This window comes from Mirounga leonina, unplaced genomic scaffold, assembly GCF_011800145.1.
Source record: "Mirounga leonina isolate KUSES-001 unplaced genomic scaffold, KU_Mleo_1.0 Mir_115, whole genome shotgun sequence".
NCBI classification, from domain to species: domain Eukaryota; kingdom Metazoa; phylum Chordata; class Mammalia; order Carnivora; family Phocidae; genus Mirounga; species Mirounga leonina.
Genome location: NW_023270268.1, coordinates 25,436,895 through 25,463,859, shown reverse-complemented (window position 1 = coordinate 25,463,859; position 26,965 = coordinate 25,436,895). Strand labels below are relative to the sequence as shown.

The 26,965-nt window shown below is 37.0% G+C and overlaps 1 protein-coding gene across 1 annotated transcript in view; it reads right to left on the bottom strand.

The window, feature by feature from the left end:
- Positions 1-254: 254 nt before the first annotated feature.
- The window catches only part of DAZL (deleted in azoospermia like), a 161,171-nt gene continuing 134,460 nt past the window's right edge, over positions 255-26,965 (bottom strand). Inside the window, exons 2-14 of the mRNA XM_034988303.1 lie at positions 26,128-26,180; positions 16,752-16,869; positions 16,053-16,202; positions 9,486-9,632; positions 9,116-9,207; positions 8,502-8,553; positions 8,010-8,073; positions 7,780-7,919; positions 6,296-6,367; positions 5,298-5,348; positions 4,087-4,200; positions 2,883-2,981; positions 255-308 (exon numbers count right to left, since the gene is read on the bottom strand). Coding sequence (XP_034844194.1) covers positions 255-308; positions 2,883-2,981; positions 4,087-4,200; positions 5,298-5,348; positions 6,296-6,367; positions 7,780-7,919; positions 8,010-8,073; positions 8,502-8,553; positions 9,116-9,207; positions 9,486-9,632; positions 16,053-16,202; positions 16,752-16,869; positions 26,128-26,180 — 1,206 coding nt within the window. The remainder of the gene's footprint in view (positions 309-2,882; positions 2,982-4,086; positions 4,201-5,297; positions 5,349-6,295; positions 6,368-7,779; positions 7,920-8,009; positions 8,074-8,501; positions 8,554-9,115; positions 9,208-9,485; positions 9,633-16,052; positions 16,203-16,751; positions 16,870-26,127; positions 26,181-26,965) is intronic.

Here is a 26,965-nt window from a genome sequence, read left to right as displayed (position 1 = left end):
ATTCCTTTCAGTCTCAATTCTTTTTTACTTTCAACTATATATTGAACACAGAACTAGTTTCTAAATAAACATCTAATGAAGAACAGTTTCAATGTAAAATAAAACTAGGCAATCTAATACAACTTATGTAAGAAAGTCTGAGTGTGAATTATCAAAATTCAGAATTAAATTTCTATAATAGTGAAAACTTTCAGTCTCTTCTTAATATTCAAAACCAGCAACTTCCCATGAGACTAGAAAGTTAGCAGAAAGGATCAAACAGATTTAAGCACTGCTCGACTTCTTCTAAAGTGATGTACTCTTTTATCCTAGAAAAGACAGAAACAGTCCTTTTTTACTTCATTGAAAATTTTGTATTGTCACTATGACCTAAGATAGTTGCAAAATACTTAAAGCATTTATTCTGGGTTTAAAAAAACTATAAATAACAAGAGAACAGTGATCCTTTCTGGGATACATTCCTGAACTTTAAGATAACAAATGTACCAATGACAAGTTTTATTCGACAATTTAAAAAGAAATCTCAGTAAACCCAGAAACAGAGGACTTGGAGTCAGTGTCATTTCATGAAGATTCTTAATTAATGATTTGGCAGTGATGCCCCCAAAGACAGCTGGTGGAAAACATATGTAATATTTAAAAGTATGGTTTTTACTAACAGAGTGCATCTGGTAGAAATCACAGCTTGAGTACAGCATTCCACTTCAAACTGAAATACTACACTTTTAGGTTAAAAGATAAAAATTTTGGCCTATTTAAAGACATGTACTTATTCTGTGATGAAGATATATCATTCTTTAGGAAATGGAGAGGTAAATAAAAAATACATGTAAAATTTCCTTTCACTTTATGTTGCCTGCAGATGTGCAGAAATTAGGAAGTAAGGCCTTACAAAAAGGAATGGAGCTGAGTGAACTAGTAATAACACGATGGTATTTTCTCTTCTCTAAGAGCTTAACTGTGCCCTTTTCCTAGAGATTAAATTCAGTTGTCATATAAAGAAGAGTGGCTTCTGGAAATTTTGCAATCTGTCAACAGGATAATATCCTATTTAAAGCCCAGAAAAGTGGTCACAAACTCAAGTCAGGTAGGACGGGACAACAACAATACCATTTGGCTGATCAAAATAGATCTAGATACCAGACAACTTCACACTACCAACTTTTGACTCCTAGCCCAGAAGAACAGAAAACTGAAGGTTCAAAGTAAGGTTTTTGCCTAATACCAGGTGAAAACTCAAGTTTAGAGATTATTTTATGCTTTGCAAACAAATCATTTAAGTACTACCTATTTAACCTTCAGAACTTTGGGCAAGGTAGGCTGCCATACAATCCTAGTTCTTTCCTTTTAAATTATACTATGTATAATGAAATAGTAAGAGATCAAATGTCAAAATTTTAAATGAATGCGTTTTACTTCCTGTTGAGAAGATGGTAAGAACTTAATGCTGTTATGGCTCTACTCTTCTGCATTAAATAGAAGTCCTTAGTATACCCTTTAAAAAGGCTGTAAGTTTCATCCTATGTCCGTTCATAGATAGAAAAAAGCTATTCTCCTTTCCCTGTTTTAAGACACAAAACAATGGTTAAAAACTTCCCTTTGAATATAAAATGCTGTAGTCATTTTGGAAAAATTCTAGCAATTTCTCAAAGGGTTAAACATAGTACTATTACTCAGCAATTCCATTCCTAGGTATATAAATAGAAGCATAGGTTCATAGAATAACTTGTCCATGAATGTTCACAGCATTACTCATCAGAGTTATAAAGTGGAAACAACCCAAACTGTCTATCAAGTAATCAATAAACAAAGGGTGGTATATCCATAAATAAAAAGAAATGAAGTACTGATACACACTGTAACATTGATGAACCTTAAAAACATTATGCTAAGTGAAAGAAGCCAGTCACAAAAGGTCACATATTATTCTATTTATATGAAGTGTCCAGAATAGGAAAATCTTTATTAAAAAAAAAGTAGGTTAGTAGTTCCCTAGGGGTAGAGGAATTGGGGGGAAATAAAGAGTGACCGTTAATGGCTTAAGGGGTGATTAAAACATTCTAAAATTGATTGTGGTCGTGATTGCACAATTCTGTGAATACACTAAAAAATGGAATTTTTGTTTTAAATGGGCTTACTGTATGGTATGTGGATTATATCTCAACGAACCTGTTATAAAAAAAAACAACTTTCCTTTGTACAATATTCCCCCCCATTAGAGTGACTTAAAAGTCTACTGGCACTTTTCCCCACACAACTGCTCCCTTTGTGTCTCTGTGTTACATTTGGTAATTCTCTTAATATTTCACACTTTATCATTATTATTGTTATTTGTTACAGTGATCTGTGGTCAGTGATTCTGATTTGCTGAAAGCTCAGATGACAGTTTTTAGCAATAACGTATATTTTAATTAAGGTACGTATACTGTTTCTTTAGATATAATGCTATTGCACACTTCACAGACTACAGTACGGTGTAAACATAACTTTTATATGTACTGGGAAACAAAAAAATTCATTTAACTTACTTTATTGCATATTCACCCTATTGCAGTGGTATGAAACTGAACCTGAGGTATCTCCAAGGTATGTTCTGCTTTGTGTACCTAAATTTCCTCTTTTTCCATTTGGTCAAGCCATTCTCTTTCAACTCTCTTCTTTCACAGCCTTTTCAATTATAAGCTTCTGCTAAAGGTTTCTTCCCTAAGGACAAACTACACTATATCAAGGTTTGAGCAGCATAAAATAGCCAGGTAAAACTCACAGAGGTTCTGAGTTACAAATGCCAAGAGTTCAATTAAATGCTCTATGTAATCTCAAACGTACATACCACAGATAGCTGACAAATATGCTTTTTATCCTGTATACTATTCCTTTCATACCTTGAAGTACTCATCTTGAGTAACAAGAGAGTTTCTCAGTCTGTTCTCTGGATTAAATAGACAAGATACCACAGTCTGTATGCTTCTGTCCACAGATTTCTGAAAGATAAAAGATTTTCAGTATTCTATTAACTTTAACAAGCTTTTTAAAGAAAGTTGAATACATGTACTTTTTTCTAAAGAATTCTTATGTAATCCATAAAATACTATGTATGTAATTCACAATATATTACATTTTCATGTAATTCATTACACATCACTTAATATGTAACTTTTTGTCAAATTTAAAAAATATTTTAGAATCTTAGTGATAGAGTACTGGTTATAAAGCTCAAGTTAGTAAAACTTGAGGTATTTGCTTAAGGCTCTTTAATTTTCCTGTTAGATAAGAAACAGTGAACTTAAACATTCCAAGAAATACTATCCAAGATAAAACCTGATAATTATAACTATTCTAATCACTTAAATCAAGGAATTTTTTTTACTCTAAGTTGAGTAGTTCTCAACATTTTGTTCCACTGAGAAACACAAGGACAATGTTCACACAATCCAATGGGAAACCTTCAGTGTTATTATATACATTCCCATTACATCAACTACTGCCACATTCCCACCCATTCAAGAAAAACATAGGAGCACTGAAGAGAGCACTGTTAGTAAAGAAATTTTTTCTAATGATTAAAAAAGAAGCAACTCCACTTATTTCAGTATTTCAGTTATCACTAGTGACTCCACCACTCTTGAGAGCTGCTACTATCTATATTATGTAGAGAACACCATAAATAACTGTATACTACTCTTTAGCTAAGTACATGTTTAAACAGGTTAAAAAAAAAAAAAAGGTCGGTATAATTCATACTAATCTCTCTTTTGAAGAGAGGATTCTTAAAAAACCTACCTGTCTACTGTATTCCACCAATATGTTAATAGTTATTAAAGTATGGCTTTAAACACAATGAAAATATTAAGAGGGAAAACAACTACTGAATCAGAAACTATATGTAAGCACTGAAAGCTTGGGAGTACCTGAAATTTCATCAACTTTTATAAAAACTGCCAAATTATTAGTCAGTTACTTAAGCTCTGTAATTTTTGGCTTCCATATTTAAATTTGAAAAAAGATGCTTGCATCTCAAAGGGCCATTATTAAAACTTCAAAAAGTTGTGAAAATATAAATATCAATGAACAAAATTAGATGTTTGCCTTTTGTGGGCCATTTCCTGAGGATGGAGTAGCTTCATGAACTGAACATTCACTTTGCAAAACTTCAGCTCCTGGATCAACTTCATTACAGTGGTAGTTAACAGCAGTGTAAGCCTACATTATGAAAAAGTATAATTAAAGAGATGTACATGAGATACATTTCTAAACAATCTATTCTTCAAAACAGGTGAGCTTATATTGAGCATTTAAAATGTGGATTGTGTTGAAGTTCAATTTACATTATTTCAGAAACTTTCAACTGAACAGCTAAAATGCACTAAGGCAGTCTTTTATTTGAAAAGTCTTCTAAACTTCAACAAAATCAGATTAGAAGGGCTCTAAGAAAAGAAACTCCCAACATGTAGTAATAGAATGAGAATTTCCCAGTGCCTGAGAATTTTAACTCATATCATTCAAAGGTCCAATCCTGATAAAAGGTAAAGGCTCAAGAGTTTCAGAGCTAACAGCCTCTTTTGTTTTATTTCTTATATAACAGTATTAACAGCGAAACATTTGCTTCTCTTCAACAGATTTTTTTATGGGTAGAAAACTAGAGACAGTTTCAGTACTAATTCCAAATTCATTGAATTGGAATTAGCATAGGTATTAATACTAGCTTTCTTGGACTATATGTAATTTAGCACCTGTTATATGCAGAGCAGCCACTGGCTTAAGCATGTAAGAACAATCTGAGAAATGAAAAGCCCAGATTCTCACATGGAAGAATATACTTGGGTTGACAAGAAACTAATAAAACATAACGCATAATGTGAAAGGGAATTTAAAAATATGTCTAGGCATACATGAGATGGCAAAAGGCCAAGAAACATTTAATAGTTAAAATAAGAAAATATTTTAAAATAAGGAAAAGGAAGGGGTGCCTGGGTGTTTCAGTCCATTAAATGTCCAACTCTTGATTTTGGCTCAAGTCATGATCTCGGGGTTGTGAGATTGAGGCCAGCATCTGGCTCTGCACTGGGCATGGAGCCTGCTTAAGTTTCTCTTTCCCTCTCCCTCTGCCCCTCCCCTCCATTCTCTCTCCCTCTCCATAAATAAATGAAGAAATATATGAATAAATGAATGAATACATAAATATAATAAATACATATACATATATATACACACACATATATATATATGCATATATATATTTAAAAAAAGGAAGTATATGTTTGGCTAAAAGGAAGTATATGTTTGGCTATTCACCTTACCTGGGGTATAACATAACTCCTTTGTTCTCCAGCAGGCCACTGTGGTGGCATCTTAAAAATAAAAAAATGGAGAGAGAGAGGCAGTAACAGTTAACCATTTCTATATATTTTCACAAACATGAAAGACAGACAATGTTGAGGTATTTATCAAGCTGGATTCTTGAACCTGTAGTAAAAGAAACATAATGGAAGAAAGAAGTACTTTATGTTTCTAATACCTGAGGCTTTGTTACTTTCATATATAAACCCTAACTTTTTCTCAATTTTCTGTGTTGGCTTTCAGAAAAAAAAATAGTTCTTTGAATTTATCACCATAGATAATGGTCATGGGTTACAGATATGGTCATATCTATGGTAGAAATTCAGAGAACTACTATCTTGTAGTAGTCAGCTAAAATAAACACTACCAAATATAATTGGAATTCAATGCTCTAAGAATTGAGTAATCATTTTATTTTGACCTATCCCACTAGAAAAACTCGTAGAAGTCAGTTGGGACATTTCAGCTATTTGACAGCAAGGATGGAAAAATATATGTTGAAATACAGAGGAGGAGCAAATCTTGTAAGACAGTACAAGAGAAAACTTTGTGTTAAGGATATTCCTGTCAAGGGCACCTGGGTGGCTCAGTTGGTTAAGCGACTGCCTTCGGCTCAGGTCATGATCCTGGAGTCCCAGGATCGAGTCCCGCATTGGGCTCCCTGCTCAGCAGGGAGTCTGTTTCTCCCTCTGACCTTCCTCCTTCTCATGCTCTCTGTCTCTCATTCTCTCTCTCTCAAATAAATAAATAAAATCTTAAAAAAAAAAGAGGATATTCCTGTCAAAATATTGTTCCTTTTTTTCTAAATTAAAGGTCCTAATTCTAGACTAATTCTAACTTTTTTTCCTTATTTTAAGCACACTCAACTAATTTAAATGACAAACTATTAAAGAAATTTATATGAATAAAGGCCTCAATAATATTCCAAAGTAAATCATGTTGTTCCCTCTTAAATTACCTGATAATTATATACAGGCAGTTGATATCCAGTGATGACCTGAACAGGTGAACTTGGATAAGAAGGATATGCCTGAGAATAAAGTTTATAGAAAAAATGCATTAACAAGAAAAATTCTTGAAAATTAAGAAGTATTATTCCCAATACAACCAAAATATGAAAACAAAGAAATCTTATTTTTCTATACACAAATGCAGAATTCTATTGGAGTGATTGGCTTCATGAAGAAAAATTCTTTGTCAAATGTTAGTCTTTTGGGTGGGAAGGAGGAAAAGATAAATGAGGGAAGTGACTGACTTTGTCCATCTATGTTTATCTTACATGTATATTTATCCCCACTAAGAAGTTTCTTCCTTACTCTGGTGATAAAGCTCTATTAGAACAGATTTCCATGTTAAAGTTATATTAATATATCTGTTATTTCTTGGTTAAAACATTTTCAAGCAATTTTGTATTCCTTTGGGGTAATGTGTAGTCAGTGTGTAGTCCTCCTACATACTTTATGGCTCTTTCTGTATTTCATTTCTACAAGTTAAAGACCGTATTTAACCTAAAACTGAAAAAAAAAAAAAAAAAACCAACAGAATGTCTTATGTCTTTCAATAAATATTTATTGATTGAAATCCTCTATGTAATATATACATGAATAGACCCAAGTAAGTAATACCTCACAGTAAGTGTTAGGAACAAGTAGGGATTTTCTAACCATGTTTAAAGCAAGAAAAAAAATATATACCCTAGATTTCAGATAGATGGGAAATGTAAACAAATGAGAGACACTACAACAGAACTACTTCACTACTATTTCTCTTTTCCTACAAATAAAATGTCTTTTAAACTGAAAAAAGTAAAATAAAGAAAAAAATCACTGTTATTCAGCATCAATAGGAGATAAGTATTCCAAATCCCATTTCAAGTATTCAAGAAACCAGGACCAAATAAATTACATGTCAGAAACTCATAGAATTTACAAATATAGTTGTCTTCAGAAACCTATCCATTCTAGAACCAGAATATACCCAGAAGTCAGGAATCTGTATGAGAAGGCATCTGAAAATCACTGCAGATAAAGGATAACTAGAATTGCCAAACTTAGAAAATAAACCAGGCAAACACATAAGAAAAGCTGCCTTCAAATATTTTAGGAGTTCCCACGTGGCAGAGAAAATGGATGAGTATGTTCTATGTGGCTACAGAGGTCAATTCTAAGATAAAGGTTTACAAACCATATAGAAACAGATTTTACCTTGGTATAAGAAACAAAACTAAGAACAAACAATTTCTAACAAAAGTAACAGATTTCCTTCCCATCACTCAAAATATTCAAACAGAGAGTATTATCATTTATTATGGAAATTCCCCAATTTCTTATTTCACAGAGAGTAAAAACTGAGACTGGCTTATTTTCAAGGTACCCCCATCAATAAAATCTCCAATACCATTTAGAAAAAGAAAAAAGAAAGAACAGTGTACGTAATTCTTACCTGAACATACTGAGTTATAGGATTCATCATGGTTGGAGGCTGCATATAAGTTTCAGTGTTTGGATTACTCCACACACTCTGAAACTGTGGTGGAGGAGGAGGATTAAAAACCAAAGGACGAGGCTGCACATGATAAGCACCTTTTTAAAGAATAAAATGAAAACAAAGCCCACTTTTAGTTTTCTGAAAAGTTATACATGTCAAAAAGAACAACTCTTCTCTTTACTCACATAAATTTTGTTTCCTGATTGCAGGTCCCAGTTTCAGCTTTTTACCATGGAAATTTATCTGTGACTGAAAATAAAACAGTAACAAAACTAAAATTACTTTCAAAGTCTTTACTTTTGAGAATTTGGTAAACACCCCAGGTCTTCTAAAATTTCTACCATCAGAGAAGATCAATAGTTAACAACATACCCAATCAAAATTTATCAGCATGAAGCTATCTTAACCTCACCACTCAATTGTTGAACAGAGCCTTGGAATTTGATCGAAAACCTTTATACTCTGTCTGAAACCTTTCCTGTCTCTAGTTCATGAAGCCAGATGTCCAATTACAAATAAACAGGTCTGACAAGTTATGTAAGATTACTCTAGATTTGGATTTCAAACAGGAAGTTTATTTCTATATTTTATACAAGGCTATATATATTCAGGACTCAAACAACACTAAACATCACATCCTTAAGCTAACTAAAAGATTTTGCCATAAGATTACTTACTTCTACTATCTTCTGCACATCCACATCATTATAAAATGAAACAAATCCATAGCTAGAAAGACAGATAAATAATGTATAAAAATCACCAGCATAACAGTACAAAACTTCTAATATTCCATGAAATAACTGACAGAAGTGATAAAGAATGAAGAATATACTGAGATAAATATTTGTTAGATGTACATGATCGATCCTCTATAAATATTACTGCTTTTTATTTTCTTCCCCTGATCTATGTCAGAATGTGTGAAGATTAATGTAGTGTGGGACATCATTTGTTAACAGAAAATTCGTATCTATGAAACTGAATTTATTATCTAACATGAGATGATTAAAATTTAAGATACTGTATAATACATGAAGAAAACAACTCTTTGATAAAACTTACTAATCCACTTAAATAAAATAAATGAAGATGGGAAATATTTACATACACTGTGAAAATGACTAAACAGAAGAGTTGACAACAAACTGTTATCCTTTATATGAAAGAAAGGAACAAAACAACAACTTTATACAAGTGTAAGAACACAAATTTTGAATTCTTGTATGTTGCTCTATATAGATACTACAGCTGAGTTATTTTATCTTCATACTGAACGTGTTTTACTCACCCTTTGGACACACCAGTTCGATCCGTGATTATCTTCACTTCTTTTACTGAACCATATCTAGCAAAGAAACTTCTAATTTCGGTTTCATCCATCTATGGAGAAGAATTTGACTTTAAGAGTAAAAATTCAGCATTCAAAATTTTCAATTATACTATAAAGATCTGAAGATGTGGAAATATCTCCCCTAAGTATCCCCAAACCACCTGTAGTAGATCTTTGTCAAAGATACTTTCAGTCTCTATAGGTTAAACATAAAACCAATTCCAAACCTGCACGAAATTCCAAAAAACCTTATGTTTACAATAAGGCCCAAACCCCATTATTCACTAAAATTTTTTTTTTTTTAATAAATGAAATAGGAATACAATACCCTAACATCAATTCCACCAACAAAAACGGTGTTTGGCATGATTTTGCCTTCTGGTAAAACATAGCCTTGGCTGGTTGTAGCTGAGGAGGACTGAGTGCTGGCCTCTCTGGAGATGGTTGAGTTTGGAGTCTCAGGATTTGCAGCAGACTGTAATTTGTAAAGTAAATATCATCACTAGGCATTCAGGCAAAAACCATACATGATATGAAATAATCTTTGTATTTAAAATACAAAATCTTTTTTTTTTTTTTAAAGATTTTATTTATTTGACAGAGAGACACAGCGAGAGAGGGAACACAAGCAGAGGGAGTGGGAGAGGGAGAAGCAGGCTTCCCGCTGAGCAGGGAGCCCGATGCGGGGCTCGATCCCGGATCATGACCTGAGCCGAAGGCAGCCACCTAACCAACTGAGCCACCCAGGCGCCCCCAAAATCTTTTCATAAAAATTACTTTCATAGTAAATTGGCAAACAATACAGCTCAGTTCAGGCTTAGGATTAAAAATAATCAGACTGGAGCACCTGCATTGCCTAATCCGTTAAGGTCATGATCTCAGGGACATGAGATGGAACCCCATATGTCAGCTCCTTGCTGGGTGTGGAGCCTGCTTAAGATTCTCTCTCCCTCTCCCCCTTCCTAACCCCACTCTCTCTCTCAAAAATAATAAAATAAATAAAAATTAAAAAAATAAAAATAAGAATAGATCAGCCTGAGATTTTAACAAAAGACTATAGTACCTTCTTAAAACCAGTGTTGCTCATCACCTCTTACATAAAGTAGAATACTGACTTTATACTGAGTTTGTGAACTGGAAAGTTCAAATTTGTAAAATTAGTTATTAAAGTCATCCTGTTGTATGCCAGTAAGCAAATTTTCACCTTACTGAGTACCTTATTAAAAAGCATGGGAAATCTTTGAAAAATATAAATGAACTTTTAAAAAATCTGCATCAAAAACACACATCAAAGATTTAAACCAATTTGTTTTCCCTCCTCTTTCTACTTACCAAAATTAACATGGATTTTATAATTAAATACTCCATGTGTTAGTATGCATTTACTTTGGAAATGGTCATGAAAACATTATTTGCTCACGTATCATAGCTCCTGCTAAAAAAGGCTTATAATCTTTTCCTCTAGTGCTAGGGTGTTCAAAGCATCTTTTGAAATAACATTTTCTTCTTCAATAACACCAAATCAGTCCCACTGATAATTCTAATTTTCACAGTAGGCTGATAGAAATAAATGACAGTATATTTTCAAATAAAGAGACCCACACATGAAACTCATTATTTTTCTGGATTCTGATTCAGAACTCTAACTTTAGTCTTTCCATACTAATATTAATATAAATTTTTCTGAAGCAAAATTTTCTGGTAATATATATGTTGGAAAAGTAGTATAGCAGAATGAAACAAAAATTGATTTAGTCAGGAGATCTAGGTTCATGTCCCTTACCAGGTTATAAGCCACACTTAGCAGCTGTTTATATCTGGGAAAATTGCCTTGAGAATGAAGTGAGATAACATCTGCGAATTCATTTTGTAAAATATAATGTGGTATGCCAAAATAAGTTAGTGTCCTGTTACTTGAATTTGTTTTCAATAGGTTAAAAAGCTTCTTTCCTGGTTTTACTATTTATTTATTTTGTAGATGCTTTATTAATTAGCAACTAATTTCAACTGGAACTTCAAAGAACTATGAAGTTATTTGGAGTTCATTTATGAAGTGCCTATTGATTGTAAGAGGGAAATACAAAAGGCTGCAAGAGAGATAAACCTATTATACTTCCTCTCATGGAGAAAAACAAGGTCAAAAAAACCAACCGATACATATTTTTTAAAAGGCAAGCACAGTAATTTTTATGGAAATTAGTAACAATACTAAAGTAGGTAGAATGTCTATTTTGTTAGATGCTAGAAGTTACTGGTAAATATAAGATTCTACAAATTGTTATACTAATTAGAGAGGAAATCAAAACTGTCCAATCACCAAATGTTTTGGTTTTTCTCTATTAATTTGTGCACATACAATTGACCCTTGAAAACATGGATTTGAATTGTACAGGTCCACTTATTCACAGATATTTTTAAAAAAATACAGTACAGTACGGTAAATGCATTTTTCTCTTCCTTATAATTTTCTTAATATTTTTTCTCTAATTTTATTGTAAAAATATGGTATATAATCCACATAACATGCAAATTGTGTTTATCAATGGTTTATGTTATCAGTAAGGCTTCCGGTCAATAGCAGGCTACTAGTACTTAAGTTCTGGGGGAGTCAAAAGTTATATGCCGACTTTTGAGTTTGTGTGGAGGGAGGGTGGGTCAGTGTTCCCAATCCCTGCATTGTTCAAGAGTCAACTGTATTTACTTTTATGTGTTTCTATTTGGGTACTTCCTAATTCTCTTCTGTAACTATAGTATAGTAGTATTTCAATAAAATGAAATAGTACGAAAACCTCTTTCTAAAGTTTTTGATTTTAGTTTTCTAATTTTAGTTTTTTCCACGTGGGACTATATTACATAAGCCACATATCTTGAACTATTGAAACGTGACTAGATTTCGCTTCACTATAAACAACTTACCAATCCTTTTCAGTTAGCTCTTCCAAAAGTTCAAAACAAATAAAACAAAACAGTGGTTCTGAAATTCTTAAAGACTTTCTTTTCTTCTTCTCAATTTCCCCTTCATCTGTGGATGAACTCTGGGTAGCTTTCTATTTGACAAACTATTTAATATTATCTGTGCGTGAATGACAATGGATGAATGTATTTTAATTTGGAGGTGTATAACATCAGGCCAGAAAACTGTGCCAGATTATAAGGGATTATAATAATGTATTATCTCTCAACCAGGGGAGATTTTGTGGTCCAAGGACATTTTTGGTTGTCACAACTAAGGGGTACTCCTTATATCTGGTGGTAGAGGCCAAGGATACAGGAAACATCCTATAAACATCCTACAAGCTGCAAAAGCAGCTTCCCACAACAAATTACCTGTCCCAAAATGTGAATAGTCATGGTTGAGAAACCCTGTGAGAGTGTGTCCAGAAATGAAAAGCAAAGTTGTAATTCTCATATCTGATTTACAGAAGTAAAATGGATACTTGAGACACGAAGTAATAATTTGGGGGGTTAGGGGAGAAGGCCATTACATATTATAGGACGTTTGGTTTGGGATTGCTTTATTCAAATTCAGTTTGGTTAACTGAGAAATTAAATGTAATAGTCATCAAATCATATTACTCAAATTCAGTTTGGTTAACTGAGAAATTAAATGTAATATTCATCAAATCATTTTACTTGTGTCTTAACATCTTAAGGCCCTATCCTGTCTTAGTCCTCAGCCAGCAGGTGGCACTCAAAGCTAACAGAGTAAGCAAAGTACTCCATTTTTAACAAGACTGATCAGGGATTTTTAAGCTTTTACTATGTGTATATTTACATATAATTATAATTTATATATACAACATCCACAACCAATAAGCAACCTTTAATACTTTTAAACTATTGCCAAAAATACTCCACAGATAAATGCTTAGGTTAAAGGAAAATTTTGGTGTTAAAGTATTCATCTTAACTATCAATAGTATACAGAAAATAAATTTAAGGTAAATTTAACATAGTAAGTAATTATTTCTCTTAATTATACCTTCAAGTGAGTTGGTGGGTTTTGAGATGAGTAATGCTAGGATATTAGGTGGGGGGGGGAACTTGGGGAGGCCGTCATATACATAATTCTCATCACTGCTATTTTTTTTTTTTTTAAGATTTTATTTATTTATTTGAGAGCGAGAGAATGAGAGAGAGCACATGAGAGGGGGGAGGGTCAGAGGGAGAAGCAGGCTCCCTGCCGAGCAGGGAGCCCGATGCGGGACTCGATCCAGGGACTCCAGGATCATGACCTGAGCCGAAGGCAGTCGCTTAACCAACTGAGCCACCCAGGCGCCCTCATCACTGCTATTTACAGTAATATATTCCCTGTTATGCTTGGATAACGAAATGACAAAAATAACTAAAAGCTGAAAAAAGCCTGTATCATTACTAAAGCTCCTGGGCTGTCAGCTAACATTATTTCATTCAACTATTATATCTACATGCAAGGCAAACTAAGATCTATGTATAAATGACTACAAAAAAGGTTTAATTTGTAGTTATCAGAATTCTATCCACAGAAGAAGAAGCTAATAAAGAGAAAACCTAAAAGGAAATAGGAAACGAAAATCAGAATAAAACCTCATAAGTAAATCCAAGAGTGGACCCTTGGGGGGGGAAATCCAAACAATAAATGAAGCTAAGCAAGAAAAAGGGCAAGAAAGCAAAAATATACATTTGTCTTGAAAAAGGTGATATAACCACAGATTATAAGAGAATGCTATGTAAAAACTCTCTGGAAGTAAATTTGGAAATCTTGATGAAATGGCCAACTTTCTAGAAAAATGGCAATTTTAAAAAACAATCTTAAGAAAGAATACTTGATTCTTAGCTCAGTTTCACTGGGAGTTTTTTCAAACTGTAAACAGATTATTTGTGCATGTGTAGGTGTGTGTATGGGGAGAGCACCAAGACAGAAACAATGGTAGATAAAAGAGTGTAGGAGAAAGAAAATTCAGCGGTGCCTGGCTAACTTAGTCGGTGGAGTTCCTGACTCTTGATCTTGGGGTTGTGAGTTTGAGCTCCACGTTGGGTGTAGAGATCACTTTAAATAAACAAAAAACTTAAAAAAAAATTCAGTCACTTTAATTGAAAAAAATTCCAGAGAAAAGAGGGGAGAAGAGTATTATTCATTTTACAAAATGAACACCTAAGTAACAAAACCTTATCAAAATGGTCCACCTCTGTCCCTAACACAGAGATGCAAAATTCTAGCAGTATATAAAAAACATACAATTAAGAACAGTTTATATTGAAAATTCAAGGATGGTTCATTCTTAGGAAATCTATTACAGTAACTCACCAATGAAAGAGCATTTTATAAAATATAGCATTCATTTTTTAATTTTTAGAAACCTACGTAAAAGGGAAGAATCTTCTCGATGTAATTTTAAGCTAACATTGGATTTAAAATGAAACAGCCATTTCCACTGAAATCAGGAAATAAAGGCAACTCTTTATCACCACTGTAAATGACAAAGAATTAATAATTCTTATAAATCCTTAGAAGAAAGATAAACATCCAAATATAAAGATGCATTCAGAATTTATAAAAAGAAATTTTGAAAGCTAATGACTTGAACTTCATTAATGGTCAAAAAAAAAAAGCACATCAAGACGTATTTTCCAGCTATCAGATTGGCAACTTTAAAAAGTATAACTCTCACTGGCAAGAGTGTGGAGAAGAGATCACTCTCCATATATTGGGAATACATACTAGTACCTGTTCCATTAAGAGTAACTTGGAAAGATAAAATTTTAAAATTGTTATAAAATGGGCATAATCCTTTCACCCAGTTGTTTCCACTCTTGGCTATTAATTTCAAGGAACTAATGGAATAGGCATGCCAAAACATTTGTACAAATATACTTACTACAGTATTGTTTCATACAGAAAAAGTATTCATTATAAGGGAATTTGATAAAAATAAGTAATGATATAATCTTATAGTCTTAACATTACACATTTGAAATCATTTAAAATTTATCTTTGAGGGCGCCTGGGTGGCTCAGTTGGTTAAGCGACTGCCTTCGGCTCAGGTCATGATCCTGGAGTCCCGGGATCGAGTCCCGCATCGGGCTCCCTGCGCGGCAGGGAGTCGGCTTCTCCCTCTGACCCTCCTCCCCTCTCATGCTCTCTGTCTCTCATTCTGTCTCAAATAAATAAATAAAATCTTTAAAAAAAAAATAAAATTTATCTTTGAAATAAGGTCCAATACATTAGGTGAAGAATATAGGATATAAAATAAAATAGTATTATGTGGCATAGTACAAATGAATTTACCTATCTACATGCAATACATGCATAAAAACAATCTGGAAGGGCGTAACTTGACCAGTAGTTAGAGGTGCTGGGACGGACTTGTTTTCTTACAGTTATTACTTTCAAAAGAGTTAATAAGCTGTAAGTTATAATCAGGGGAAAAAAAAAAGGTATTAGCATCCCCCTTTCCTATAAAAATATAGAGCAAAAAATACTAGAATTTTTTTATAGTAACTCAGTGATAATTAAGTAATTACTAACATGGATAACGACATAACACAAATAATTATTACAGAATAATACGTATACATTTTCATTTTAGTATTTATATATAGGAATATAAACTACATAAATTCCCTCCCTTTAGCTCTAAAATTGGAAAATAATGATCATACTATAAATCCACACAGTATATAATACATCTGTGAGGTAAAGTTTGGTCAAAAGTGTTCAGAGTTGCATCTCGTGGTGAAATCAACGCTACATTTACCCAAATCACATAAACGTACGCCCCAAAGAGCAAGCAGTACTGTATGTACGTCATGTTGAAATTCCTGGTTTGTCTGGAGGGAAAAAAGTGTCCCCCTCGAGCACGAAACCTGTCAACTGCTCAGGTCTGCGGTCCCGCAGGAGCACAGGCGGGCCGACCTCGTGCGGAAATGATGGCGTCGGGCGAGTTTTCCGCCTATAGCCGCCGCACGAGGGAGCCCTCAGCGCCAGGTCCGGCACGAGGGGCCGCCACCGAGGCTCTCCAGTCCCCGCCCGCCGCCCCCAACACCCCCCCCGTCCACCCCCACCCTACCCGTGGGCCGGGAAGGAGCTTCTAGCCAAGGAAACTCCTCAGAGAGACAGCGCCAGCGGGCGTTCGGGAGGTGGCAGCCCGACGCCATCTCGCGGAGGACGCGCCGCCTCCTCTCCACACGGTAAGCGCGGGAAGGGAGGCCTGCGGGGTGGGGGTGGGGCGGGCGCGCGGTGTCCCTCCCCCCGCCCCGGTCCCCGAGTCCCGGCGGCCCACTCCGCGGGCGGCCCCCACAGCCCAGGCGGCGCCGGCGGGAGGCGGGCGGGGCGGCATGAAGGCCGCGGCCCTGCACGTGGTCGGCGGGCGGCACAGCGAGCCCTCAGGGCCGCACCCACCGCGACACCCGCGCGCATCCCGCCCCTCCTCCACCCCTCTGGGCCGCCCCGCTCTCCTCTCTCAGGCCTTGTCTGTGGTGCACCCAGGAATAGGGAAGCGGGGTGACCCCCGCTTTCTGCCCCCCCTCCTGCGCCGCGCTAGAAGAGCCGACTTTCCGCCACCCGGGAGGACCCAACCCGGCGTGTGCCCTTCAGGCCTTCTCCTCAACTCACCATGATGGCGGCAGCTAGCAGTTCCCGCTGATGGGGCTCGAGGAGGAGCGGAGGCTGCGCTTCTGGCACCGCTCTTGGGGCTGCTGTTGGCTCTGCTCGTGGCGCTGCCTGGCTTCGACTGGGCAAAGGGATAAAAGTCAGAGGACTGAGGAAAATCAAAGGCGAGCGGCGAGGCCGAGGAGCTCTAAGAGCGGAGCGGCGAGGCTGAGGGGCGCTGGCGAACTGAGGCGTGGCCTGCGGGGCTCCCGGAGGTGGCTCCTGCGCCGGGTACCGGGGCTCGTGGTAGACGCCTCAGCCAATGGGCGGCAGCCCCCCGCCCCCTGCGGGGGGGTTTGGGGGGGACGTCGGCTCCCTGATGGGGGGGTGTGCAGGGGGTGCGCGCGGGCCGGCACTCCGCAGCCAGGGAAGTACCGCCGTGAGACAGACAGACTGATAGACCTTCCCCCAGCGCCCCCGACACAGATGTCACCCCGAAAATGCCTTTGAGGCACACTTGAAATAAGTATGCATCTTTAAGTATATGTTAAAATTTTAAAAAGTTTTAATGCGTCTAGGCTCTAGTTTCAAAATGGCGCCGTGAACGCATAGGATTAGGCCGATCACGATTATTCTATCATCGCCCCCAAAATCAATTAAATGCCTACAGAAAGAGAAAATAGAACCAAGTCTATAAACAACAGGGAAGGAGACCCCAAAAGTCCACGAACTTGAGCGCTTTTCCGCCGGGTTTGAGGTAGATGGAGTTGGATTGTACGAAACACCAGATAGGGCAGACCAAGTTGGTTAGTGTTCAGGGCGTTCGCTAGTTACAAGAAACATGTTGATGGTATTTAGTGACTACAACCAGGTACCGCAGATACAGAATTCAAGAGAACAGGCAAACATTTCTTCCCTCAGGGAGTTTAAATTGCAAGGGCGAGAGTTTATTTTCTAGGCCTCACAGGAAGAAACCAGGCCTGCTTGGAGAATTCTAGAACATTCTCAAGGTCTGAGAAACAAGGCCTGGAGCAAGGGTGAGCTGTAGGGCAGTTGGTGGAGCAGATCACACACGTTTGGGAACCACTCCGGTATTCTTTAGTCACAGGATAACCCCCTATGACTTTAATGCTCAAATTTCACTTTTGTACCGATGAAAAGCATTAAAATGTTACTTTGTAAGCCGGAATAGTGGTGGACTTCTGTAACCTGAAATCTTTCTCACTACCAACACCTAGCATTACTGAATAAAATAATAACTAACCTTATTTTTAATATTCAGCCAAACCTATAGGAAATGAAGGAAAATCTGAAGATGCCAGAAATTAAACTGAAAACCAGAGTAGTTACTTCTTAAACGGATTCTTCTCTAGCCCTAGGTGTGGGGGCTGGGGTCTAAGACGACCAATCAACTAGTTTGCCCTGGACTTTCCTGGTTTTAGCCCTGAAAAAACCCCCAAGTCCCATAGAACCAGGTCCCGGGCAAACCAGGATAGTTGGTAATCCTAAGTGTGGGCAAGATGTTGTTAGTCTCTAACTTGAGGCCAAGAAGTATATGGGCAGGATATAAGGATTTGAAGTAGCTCAAGGTGGGAGCTGGAACCCAGTACACTCCAGAAAGCCATTGTCCCTGAAAGACATCATCCTCAGGAAAAGGATAGATTAGGGAAAATATAAAACACCAAGTAGATAACCAGATGAGGAAGTTGGTCCCATTTCTGGATGAAAATAAAAATTATTTAACTTTGATGAAATTTTGAAAACCTATTGCCTGCGTTTCATAAGAGTTTGGAGTATAACTGTTAGCACTTACACGTCGTTAGAATCTCAAAACCTAGAAATTGATTCCCCAACCCCTTCTTCCTTCCCAAAAAGATCTCAGACAAGGGATCTGGAATGCCTTGCAGAAACAGACATAAAACCAACCTGGAAGGATGTTTCCATAAAAGGTTCAACAGGATACTTGTAAGAAAGGACCGTTTGAGAAACACTCACAATGAAAAATATCAAAACACTATTTACTTAGAGCAATACACTCTCTATATATTTTAAGGTGATTCTACTAGTTTAATATGTAAACTTAAAGTCTAAAACTAATGTCTTTACTCACTTTGAATAATTCAAAGCTCTTAGGATGTTTTAACTCTGCACAACCCCTCCAAATTTATAAACTATTGTTATTATTCATTACTTTAGTTCTATCCTCTTTTCCTTCTATAAATTAGACATCATGTTTTTTAGATCCACCAACATTTGTAAAAATGTTTTGCTTACCATTTCTTTGAATATCTCAGATCTTTCTGGATTCTTTTCCTTGTGCCTAAAGTAAATTCTATAGAATTTCCTTTAATGAGAGTGTGATGTGGTTAAGTGCTCAGATTTTTTCCCCACCTGAAATACTTTTCTTTTGCTCCTGATTGTTGAAGATAATTCTACTGGATATATAATTCTAGGTTTACAGTTGTCTTTTTTCTCATAGTATTGAACATATTATTCTATCATCTTCTAGTTTCTGTTGCTACCGAGGAATCTGTTAATATAATCCTGGTTAAGATCCATTTTGCTTTGGTGTTCTAAAAAGTTCACAATGATGTCACTAGGGCAGTTTGAAAATTTTCTTCTGCTTAGGAGTTTTTTTGGCTTTGTGGGTTTGTGGATGAGCTTTCAACAAGTCTAAAAAATTTCACCTGGGGGCGCCTGGGTGGCTCAGTTAAGTGTCTGCCTTTGGCTCAGGTCATGATCACAGGGTCCTGGGATCAAGCCCCACGTCAGGCTCCCTGCTTGATGGGGAATCTGCTTCTCCCTCTCCCTGCCCCCTGCTTGTGCTTTCTCTCACACGAACTCTCTCTCTCTCTCTCAAATAAACAAAATAAATAATAAAACCTTAAAAATTTTTTTTCACCCATTTTCTTATCAAAGATTAACTGGTTAAAGAATTTAACCTATTTTCCATTCTTCTAGTTTTCAATTCTTAGTTATTTTTGTCTAGATTATGACTTTTTCAAATGGTGGTGGTATTTCCTTGAAACCTTATAAAATCTTCACTTAATAGAAAAAAATTTTTATTTAAGATCAGTAGCCATGTCAATTTATTAAGATTGGTAGCATAATTCATATAAATTCAGAAATAAATCTCTATATTGCTTCCTTATCCTCCAAGGACTGGAAGAGAAGGGAGAGGAAAAAAGGCTGATTTTAACTCCTCCACCAGGTCTTTTGTGTTCCTAAAGCCTGGGATTTTTAATAGAAGGCTTATAAGTAGTATAAGCACTCTCAAACTTCATTCATTTACACACCATTTTCAAGATTTTTATTGGATCTGCTCTGAATCTCTGTATCATTATTTACCTAATTTTAGAAAAATGACTCATTGTCCTAAGCAGTAGTATTTATGAAATCACATTTATTGTGTTAGTTACTTTTTTTTTTTAGCAATTCACATCAAAATATTCACTGTTTGTCCACGGATCACTTCAGATTGCACTCTTCCAGAGTAACAGGTTACATACATACTTTTGGAAAGGGCTGGACTAGGAGAACTCTTTTAATCTTTGGATATGCAAAATTAGGTCCAAGGAACTAAGGGGTGGAGTGTCAAATTGTTCTGCATAATAAACGAGAGTAATTGAATTTGAAGGGAAAACCAAGCAAGGCTGGAAAAGTGGAAATTTCACAATTTGGAAAAAAGAGATAACCTTGAAAAGTGACAAGAAGTTGAAGCCTGAAGTGAAAGATCCAATCTGAGTACATTGTAATCATCTGAAGGCTTTTAAAAGTTTATATTCCCAGGCCTTATCCCAGACCAATTAAATCAGCTAAGGGTGAGACTTGGACATCAATATTTTTTCTTAAAGTGTTTCTCAAGTTACTCCAATATGCAACTAAATTTGAAAATCTTTGCTATAGAGCGTTACTACTCAAAGTGTGGTCTTCAGACCAGCAGCTTTGCATCACCTGGGTGCTATGGAATCTCAGGCCCCACCTTAGATTTACTGAATCAGAAGCTGCATTTCAACAAGATCTCCAGATGGTTCACAAACACATGAAAGTTCAGGAAGCACTGGCATAGAGAATAGAGAACATTTGCAATAAACAACTTGCCTCGGTGGATTTGAGAATCCTTCACATTTGGGGGAAAGACTGCTGTCCCAGCCTCTCTTGCATCTAGACCTGGGCGTGTGACCTACACCACCCCAATGAAATGCACCTGCCCTAAATTTTGAATAGGGGACTAATGATGCCACAAAGCAGGGACTATAGAGAGTAAATACATTTTGGAGAAGGGTGGCAACAGCAGCAGCCACCATGGCATCAGTTAGAGCTGCATGGTCTCCTCTTGTCAGTGTGCAAGCTGGGATGTAACTCACTGCCCAGCAGGGACAGCTGAAGCTTCTTCACTGGACCAATTCCACAGCATGATTTTGTGTGTCCCTTCAGGAGACACAAACTTCCAACCTGGGTCTTCAGTCCTCTATGAGATTCCTTTCCTGATTAATTCAGCCAAAATTTCTGTGGCTATTCCTTGTCACAAAGAACCTTGACTGAAATTGGCGATGAATGAAGTCAGCCAGAGTACTTTTATTTTTTTTTAAGATTTTCTTTATTTATTTGACAGAGAGAGACACAGCGAGAGAGGGAACACAAGCAGGGGGAGTGGCTTTAAGAAGAGAGTTAAGAGGTAAAAAATTTATGAATCTTTGCTCTGTGACTTGGTAACATAACGCCACTCTATTGTTTCTAACCTTCCTTTAGTAAGATTCTACTACATACACCAAAGCTTTGTGCCAGGGGGTTTTGTGAGGGATATCAACGAAGGGGTCTCTTTTCCCTCTCTATAGCAACATGGTATAGCCAGGGAATGCATGCTGGGCAGTACGGCAATCCACAAATGAAGTAATTCAGCAAGAACAGAAGCTTGGCACCAGAAGTGACCTGGAAAAGCATAAATCATAATCTCAGAATTCCCAGAGAGATAGGAAGAGACATTGTGCTATTCCCACTGTATGTAGGCTGAGTCTGAGCCAATTCCATTTAAATCTCAAGGTATGGTGCCTCAGCTTCTATTGGGCTTGTATTCACATGGCCCAACATAGCAACATACATCTCCAGTTCACTTGTGCATACTTGCAGAGATGTCTGTCCACTGAGCAATGTTACTTAAGCCTGGCTTCTTCCCCTTTAACCCTAGTATCTGCATAAGAGTTTATTCATTCAACAGTTAATCTCTTAGGCAGGTTGCCTGAATTTTGGGGTTGGTCTGAACCAAGCTGACCTAATCTTCACAATGGCTTCATAAGACCTGCCTAAATATATAACTGTGAAAAGTGATTGACTTATTAAGTAACAACAATGACAGTAATTATTGATACTGATAGGGTGTTTTCTATGTACCAGGTACTATTCTAACCATTTTACTTCTATTAGTTCATCTAATTTTTTTTTCCAATATTTTATTTATTTATTTGTCAGAGAGAGAGAGTGCACAAGCAGGGAGAGCTGCAGGCAGAGGGAGAAGCAGGCTCCCCCCTGAGCAAGGAGCCCAATGCAGGACTCGATCCCAGGACCCCGGGATCAGGACCTGAGCAGAAGGTAGACAACTGACTGAGCCACCCAGGAGTCCCAGTTCATCTAATCTTTAGGTACTATTAGGTACTATTATTCTAATTTTATAGAGAAGGAAGCAGAGGCACAAAGAGGTCAGATAATTTGCTCTGGATCACATAGGTGATAAATATCAGAGTAATGCTTTTAAACCAGTTAGCCTTCTGAATGTGAGTTCTTTTTTTTTTCTTCTAGTGTCTTATTTATTTATTTGAGAGAGAGCACAAGTGGGGTGAGGGGGGTGGGCAGAAGAAGGAGAGGGGGAAGCAGATTCCCTGCCCAACAGGGAGCCCGATACAGGGCTTGATCCTAGGACCTGGAGATCATGACCTGAGCCAAAGGCAGATGCTTAACTGACTGAGCCACCCAGGTGCCCCCTGAATGTGAGTTATTAACTATTATGCTATATTAATTAGCAAACTACATGGTGGAAGAAAGCTAATATAGTGGGACAAAGTTATGTATTAAATTCCAGGTTTCTATGAGAGTGGCCAAATAAAGAGGGAGGCTGTGTGAGTCTTTTCCCATTAAATTTTTTTTTAGTCATTTCTGATATATGTACTTTGTTATATCTACATTAATAAGGATCAGGATCAGAACTTCAGACCTTCCGTCAAAACGAAGCAAAAACCCAAATCAACACCTAAACCAGTCGACACCAGTGAATTGCTCCAACACAGCCCTTGAGGAGGCTACCCACTTAACAAAAAAGAAATTTCCTTCTGAATTTTGCCTGTTAGAGAATCTCTTAGTCCTTTTCTCAAGTGTTGGAATCAAATCTAACATGTCTGACAACCTCATCTCCAGCCCTGGCCTACACCACTGGCTTCCTACTCACACATATATCCTCCCAGTCACTTTGAAACTGATCTTCTGAGTCAAGAGGCATCACTGAGCAGACTTTTGTAGATCAGGGAAGCAGAAGCTGTTTAACACTTGTGGAGGCGCAGGGAGAAAAAGCTGGTAGAACTTACCCATATTCCTTTACTCACCCCTAGTCACTGTCAGCTCCATTTCCATAGTTTTATTCTTTGTGTTTAAATTTTTTCCTTTCCTTACCCACTTTTGAGAATACATGTGTATGTTTCCTTTCTTAAAAAACATAAAAGCGCTGAACATAAGGTTTAAGTCACCTTTTGACTACCAACTCTGTATCCCAGATCCCTTCCCAGAGGTAGCCACTGCTGGTAGTTTGGTATGAATCCTTTCAGACCTTTTTCTAGGCATTCCCTCTTGTGTACTTATATAAAATATTTGGTGTTTGTACTTACAGAAAGTACCTGTACTAATAGAAAACATGTAGTTCTTTTAGTATACCTATAGAAAATGTATACTTATGCTATATATTTGTACTTAGAGTACATATATATTTAGAATATATAATGTTTTGTTGTATGTTTTTAACACAAAGAGTATCATACCATATGTATCTTATAACCTGATTTTTTTTCCCTTTAACAAGACTTCTAATATGTGTATTGATATACCTAATTCTTTTTTTTTTTTAAAGATTTTATTTATTTATTTGACAGAGAGATAGCGAGAGCAGGAACACAAGCAGGGGGAGTGGGAGAGGGAGAAGCAGGCTTCTGGTCGAGCAGGGAGCCCCATGTGGGACTCGATCCCAGGACCCTGGGATCATGACCTGAGCCGAAGGCAGATGCTTAACGACTGAGCCACCCAGGCGCCCTACCTAATTCTTTTTAACTCTGGCATAATTTTACATGATGTGGATATATCATAGTTCTTTAGCCATTCCCTCGTCAATGGACATTTAGGTTATTTTCATTTTTTCATTGTTACGAATAACATGCAACAAACCTGTCTAACTGGAGCCACATGAGTCTTTTTCTGCAGTGAACACCAAGAAGTATAACTCCTGGGTTATGAGATATGCACATTTCGAATTTTAATGGATCCCATGAAACTGCCCTTTAAAGTGCTGTGCCAATATATATCAATTTACAGCTGTGACTAAGAGTCCCATTTGTCTATTCACCTGCCAATATTGATATTATCACACTTTAATTGCCACCCTGATGGGCAAGAAATGGCATCTGTTTTCATTTTACTTTGCATTTCCCTGATCGCTTGTAGAGTTGAGCCTCTTTCTACTCTTTGTTGACTGTTCAGGTTCCTCTGTGAACGGTCTGTTCTAGCCTTTAGCCATTTTTCTTCTGGGTTGTTTGTTTTTTTCTTACTGTTTTGTGGGAGTCTGTCTTCTTTCTTTTCCTCCTTGGCCTCTCGGGCAAAGAAAGGGTGCAGCGGTATTGGTGCCTCCTTGAAGTTCTAGTCCAATGTAATGAACTAGAGTTACATTCACTTCCAAGAATTTCTTTCCCCAAACTGAAGAGACGTAAGCCACAAACAAAGAGAGAAAAGGAAATGTCTGGTGTAAACACCAACCATTGACTCTGGATGCCTTTGCATATCACCTCTTTCCTGAACATCCTAAACAAACCAGATAAGAGCTCTTATTTAAATCAGTCTGTCCCTTATTTTCAAAGAACATTTTTTAGGATCTCAAGGAATTGCCGAAGAGAGGAAGAGCTGTTAGGGGTGTGATTTCTACTGAGCTTTTCTATATGTTGCGTTTTCGTTAGGCAATGAGACAGTCTCAAAGAAATCTGCTGAGGGCAACAATGTGCTGAGGTCCAACAACTTTGAAAGTTCTGTTTTTGCCCCTGGTCCCCTCAGTTTAGAGTGAGAATATCTGTAGAGAAAAGAAATGAGATGTTAGGTGAATAAATACAACATTCACAGGGCTAGCATGTAGAGCTTAGTAGGTAAGGCTCTGAAAATAACTTCATTAACAAACATAAATTAATCTTTGATCGCCCTAAAAAGGAGAAGCTAAGATGTTTCCTTTTCCCCACCAAGAATTTTTCCTATGTCCTTTGTGGAATTGACTAAAAGAAAAAAAAATCTGTCCATAATTTCAGAACCACCATGGCTTCCCTTTTGGCAAATGCTTTGTTTTGTGTAGCTGCAGCTAGCATTTCATCCAGCTTGGACAAGAAAAAGGGAGTGAGAGGACAGAAGAACAGAACATAACTTGAAGAAAATCACAGAGGAAAGAAAGAAAAGACACATGAAAAGAAGGGAATACATATATACTTTAAAAAAAAGAAAAGAAAAAGAAAAATAGTTAAAGGAAACATTCTTCTGTCATTTCCCATATCTGGTCAGTCATCAAGTTCTTTGTTTTCCTTTAAATTATCACTTTCTTTTAGACCATAGCAGGTAACCTGGTTAAGAAAAAAAATCAGATCATGCTCTCTTTGTTTTGTGCTTGGATAATTCTAATAGCTATATGACTAGAATCCATGCCAACTAAATCTCCATCAACTACTGTCAATATTTTGCTTTTTGCTTTGCTCACAAACCTTCCAGTGTTCCCTAGTTCCAGCTTTATCATATTAAATTTAACCTTTTCAGCCTGGCTCTTCGAACCCTTTAATATATCACCTCACCCTACATAGCCCTAATCTGACTGTCTCATCAACATTCCCTTCATTCTGCCTTCTGTATTCCTTCCATTTAGAATGCTCTTCCAGCCTTGCTTTTCCTCTCTGAATTCTACCTATTCTTGAAGGTCTAGTCAAGTTTCTCCTTCTCTGTGAAATTTTCTGTCTACTCCACCTTTATCTTCTTCTCTCGTGACTATTTCAGTGTCCAAAGTATGTAATGTACAATTTTGGATGGCAATAACTGTGAAATTGGAGGAGTAGAGCAAGCCCTTGGATTTGCATTTGTTTTGCATTGTCTCCAGCACTTAGACACTAGACAAGCTACTCACCTTCTATGAAGCTCCACTTTCTTGTCCATGAAAGGGAGATAATACTGTTTTACCTTAGAGGATCAGTGGAAGGATAGAATAGATGAAAGGATAGGTATGTGGTACTTAACACCATGCCTGGGCCCTACAAACCTATACCAGATATGCCAGTAATTTCCTTCCTGTCGTCATATCCCTTTCTGAAAGAACCTACTTCTATCACAGCCTCAGAAGAGATACCTAGCTTTTTGGATACAGGGAACAGAATACCTGATTAAAAGTGATTAAATTAATACTTATTTAAAATATATATATTAAAATGAACTCTAGATGTTAGCAGTTCCAGCATTAGTTCTGAGGCTCAGTGATATCGGGGCTCTGAATTAGCACCTCTGGAATTCTTTGGTTTGTTCCATAAGGCATGACTTATCCTCAGAGTCAAGAGTATGGAAGAAAGGAAGGGATTCTCTTTTATCTCTCTTTTATTTGAGAGGAAAATCTTTTCTAATAGGCTTCTTTTTATATCTCACTGGACAGAACTATGTGATGTATCTACTTCCAGCTCAAAAGGAGTCTGGATAAATACATATCTGGCAAAAGGGAAATGTAATTTTATATATATATATATGTAATAATATATATATTTAAGATTTTATTTATTTACTTGAGAGAGAGAATACACAAGCAGGGGCAGAGGGAGAGGAAGAGGGAGAAGTAGACTCCACTGCTGAGCAGGGAGCCCGACGTGGGGTTCTATCCCAGGACCCTGGGATCATGACCTGAGCCGAAGGCAGCCGCTTAACCGAGCCACCCAGGTGTCCCAGGGGAATGCATTTATAATAACTAATCTGGACTAGTC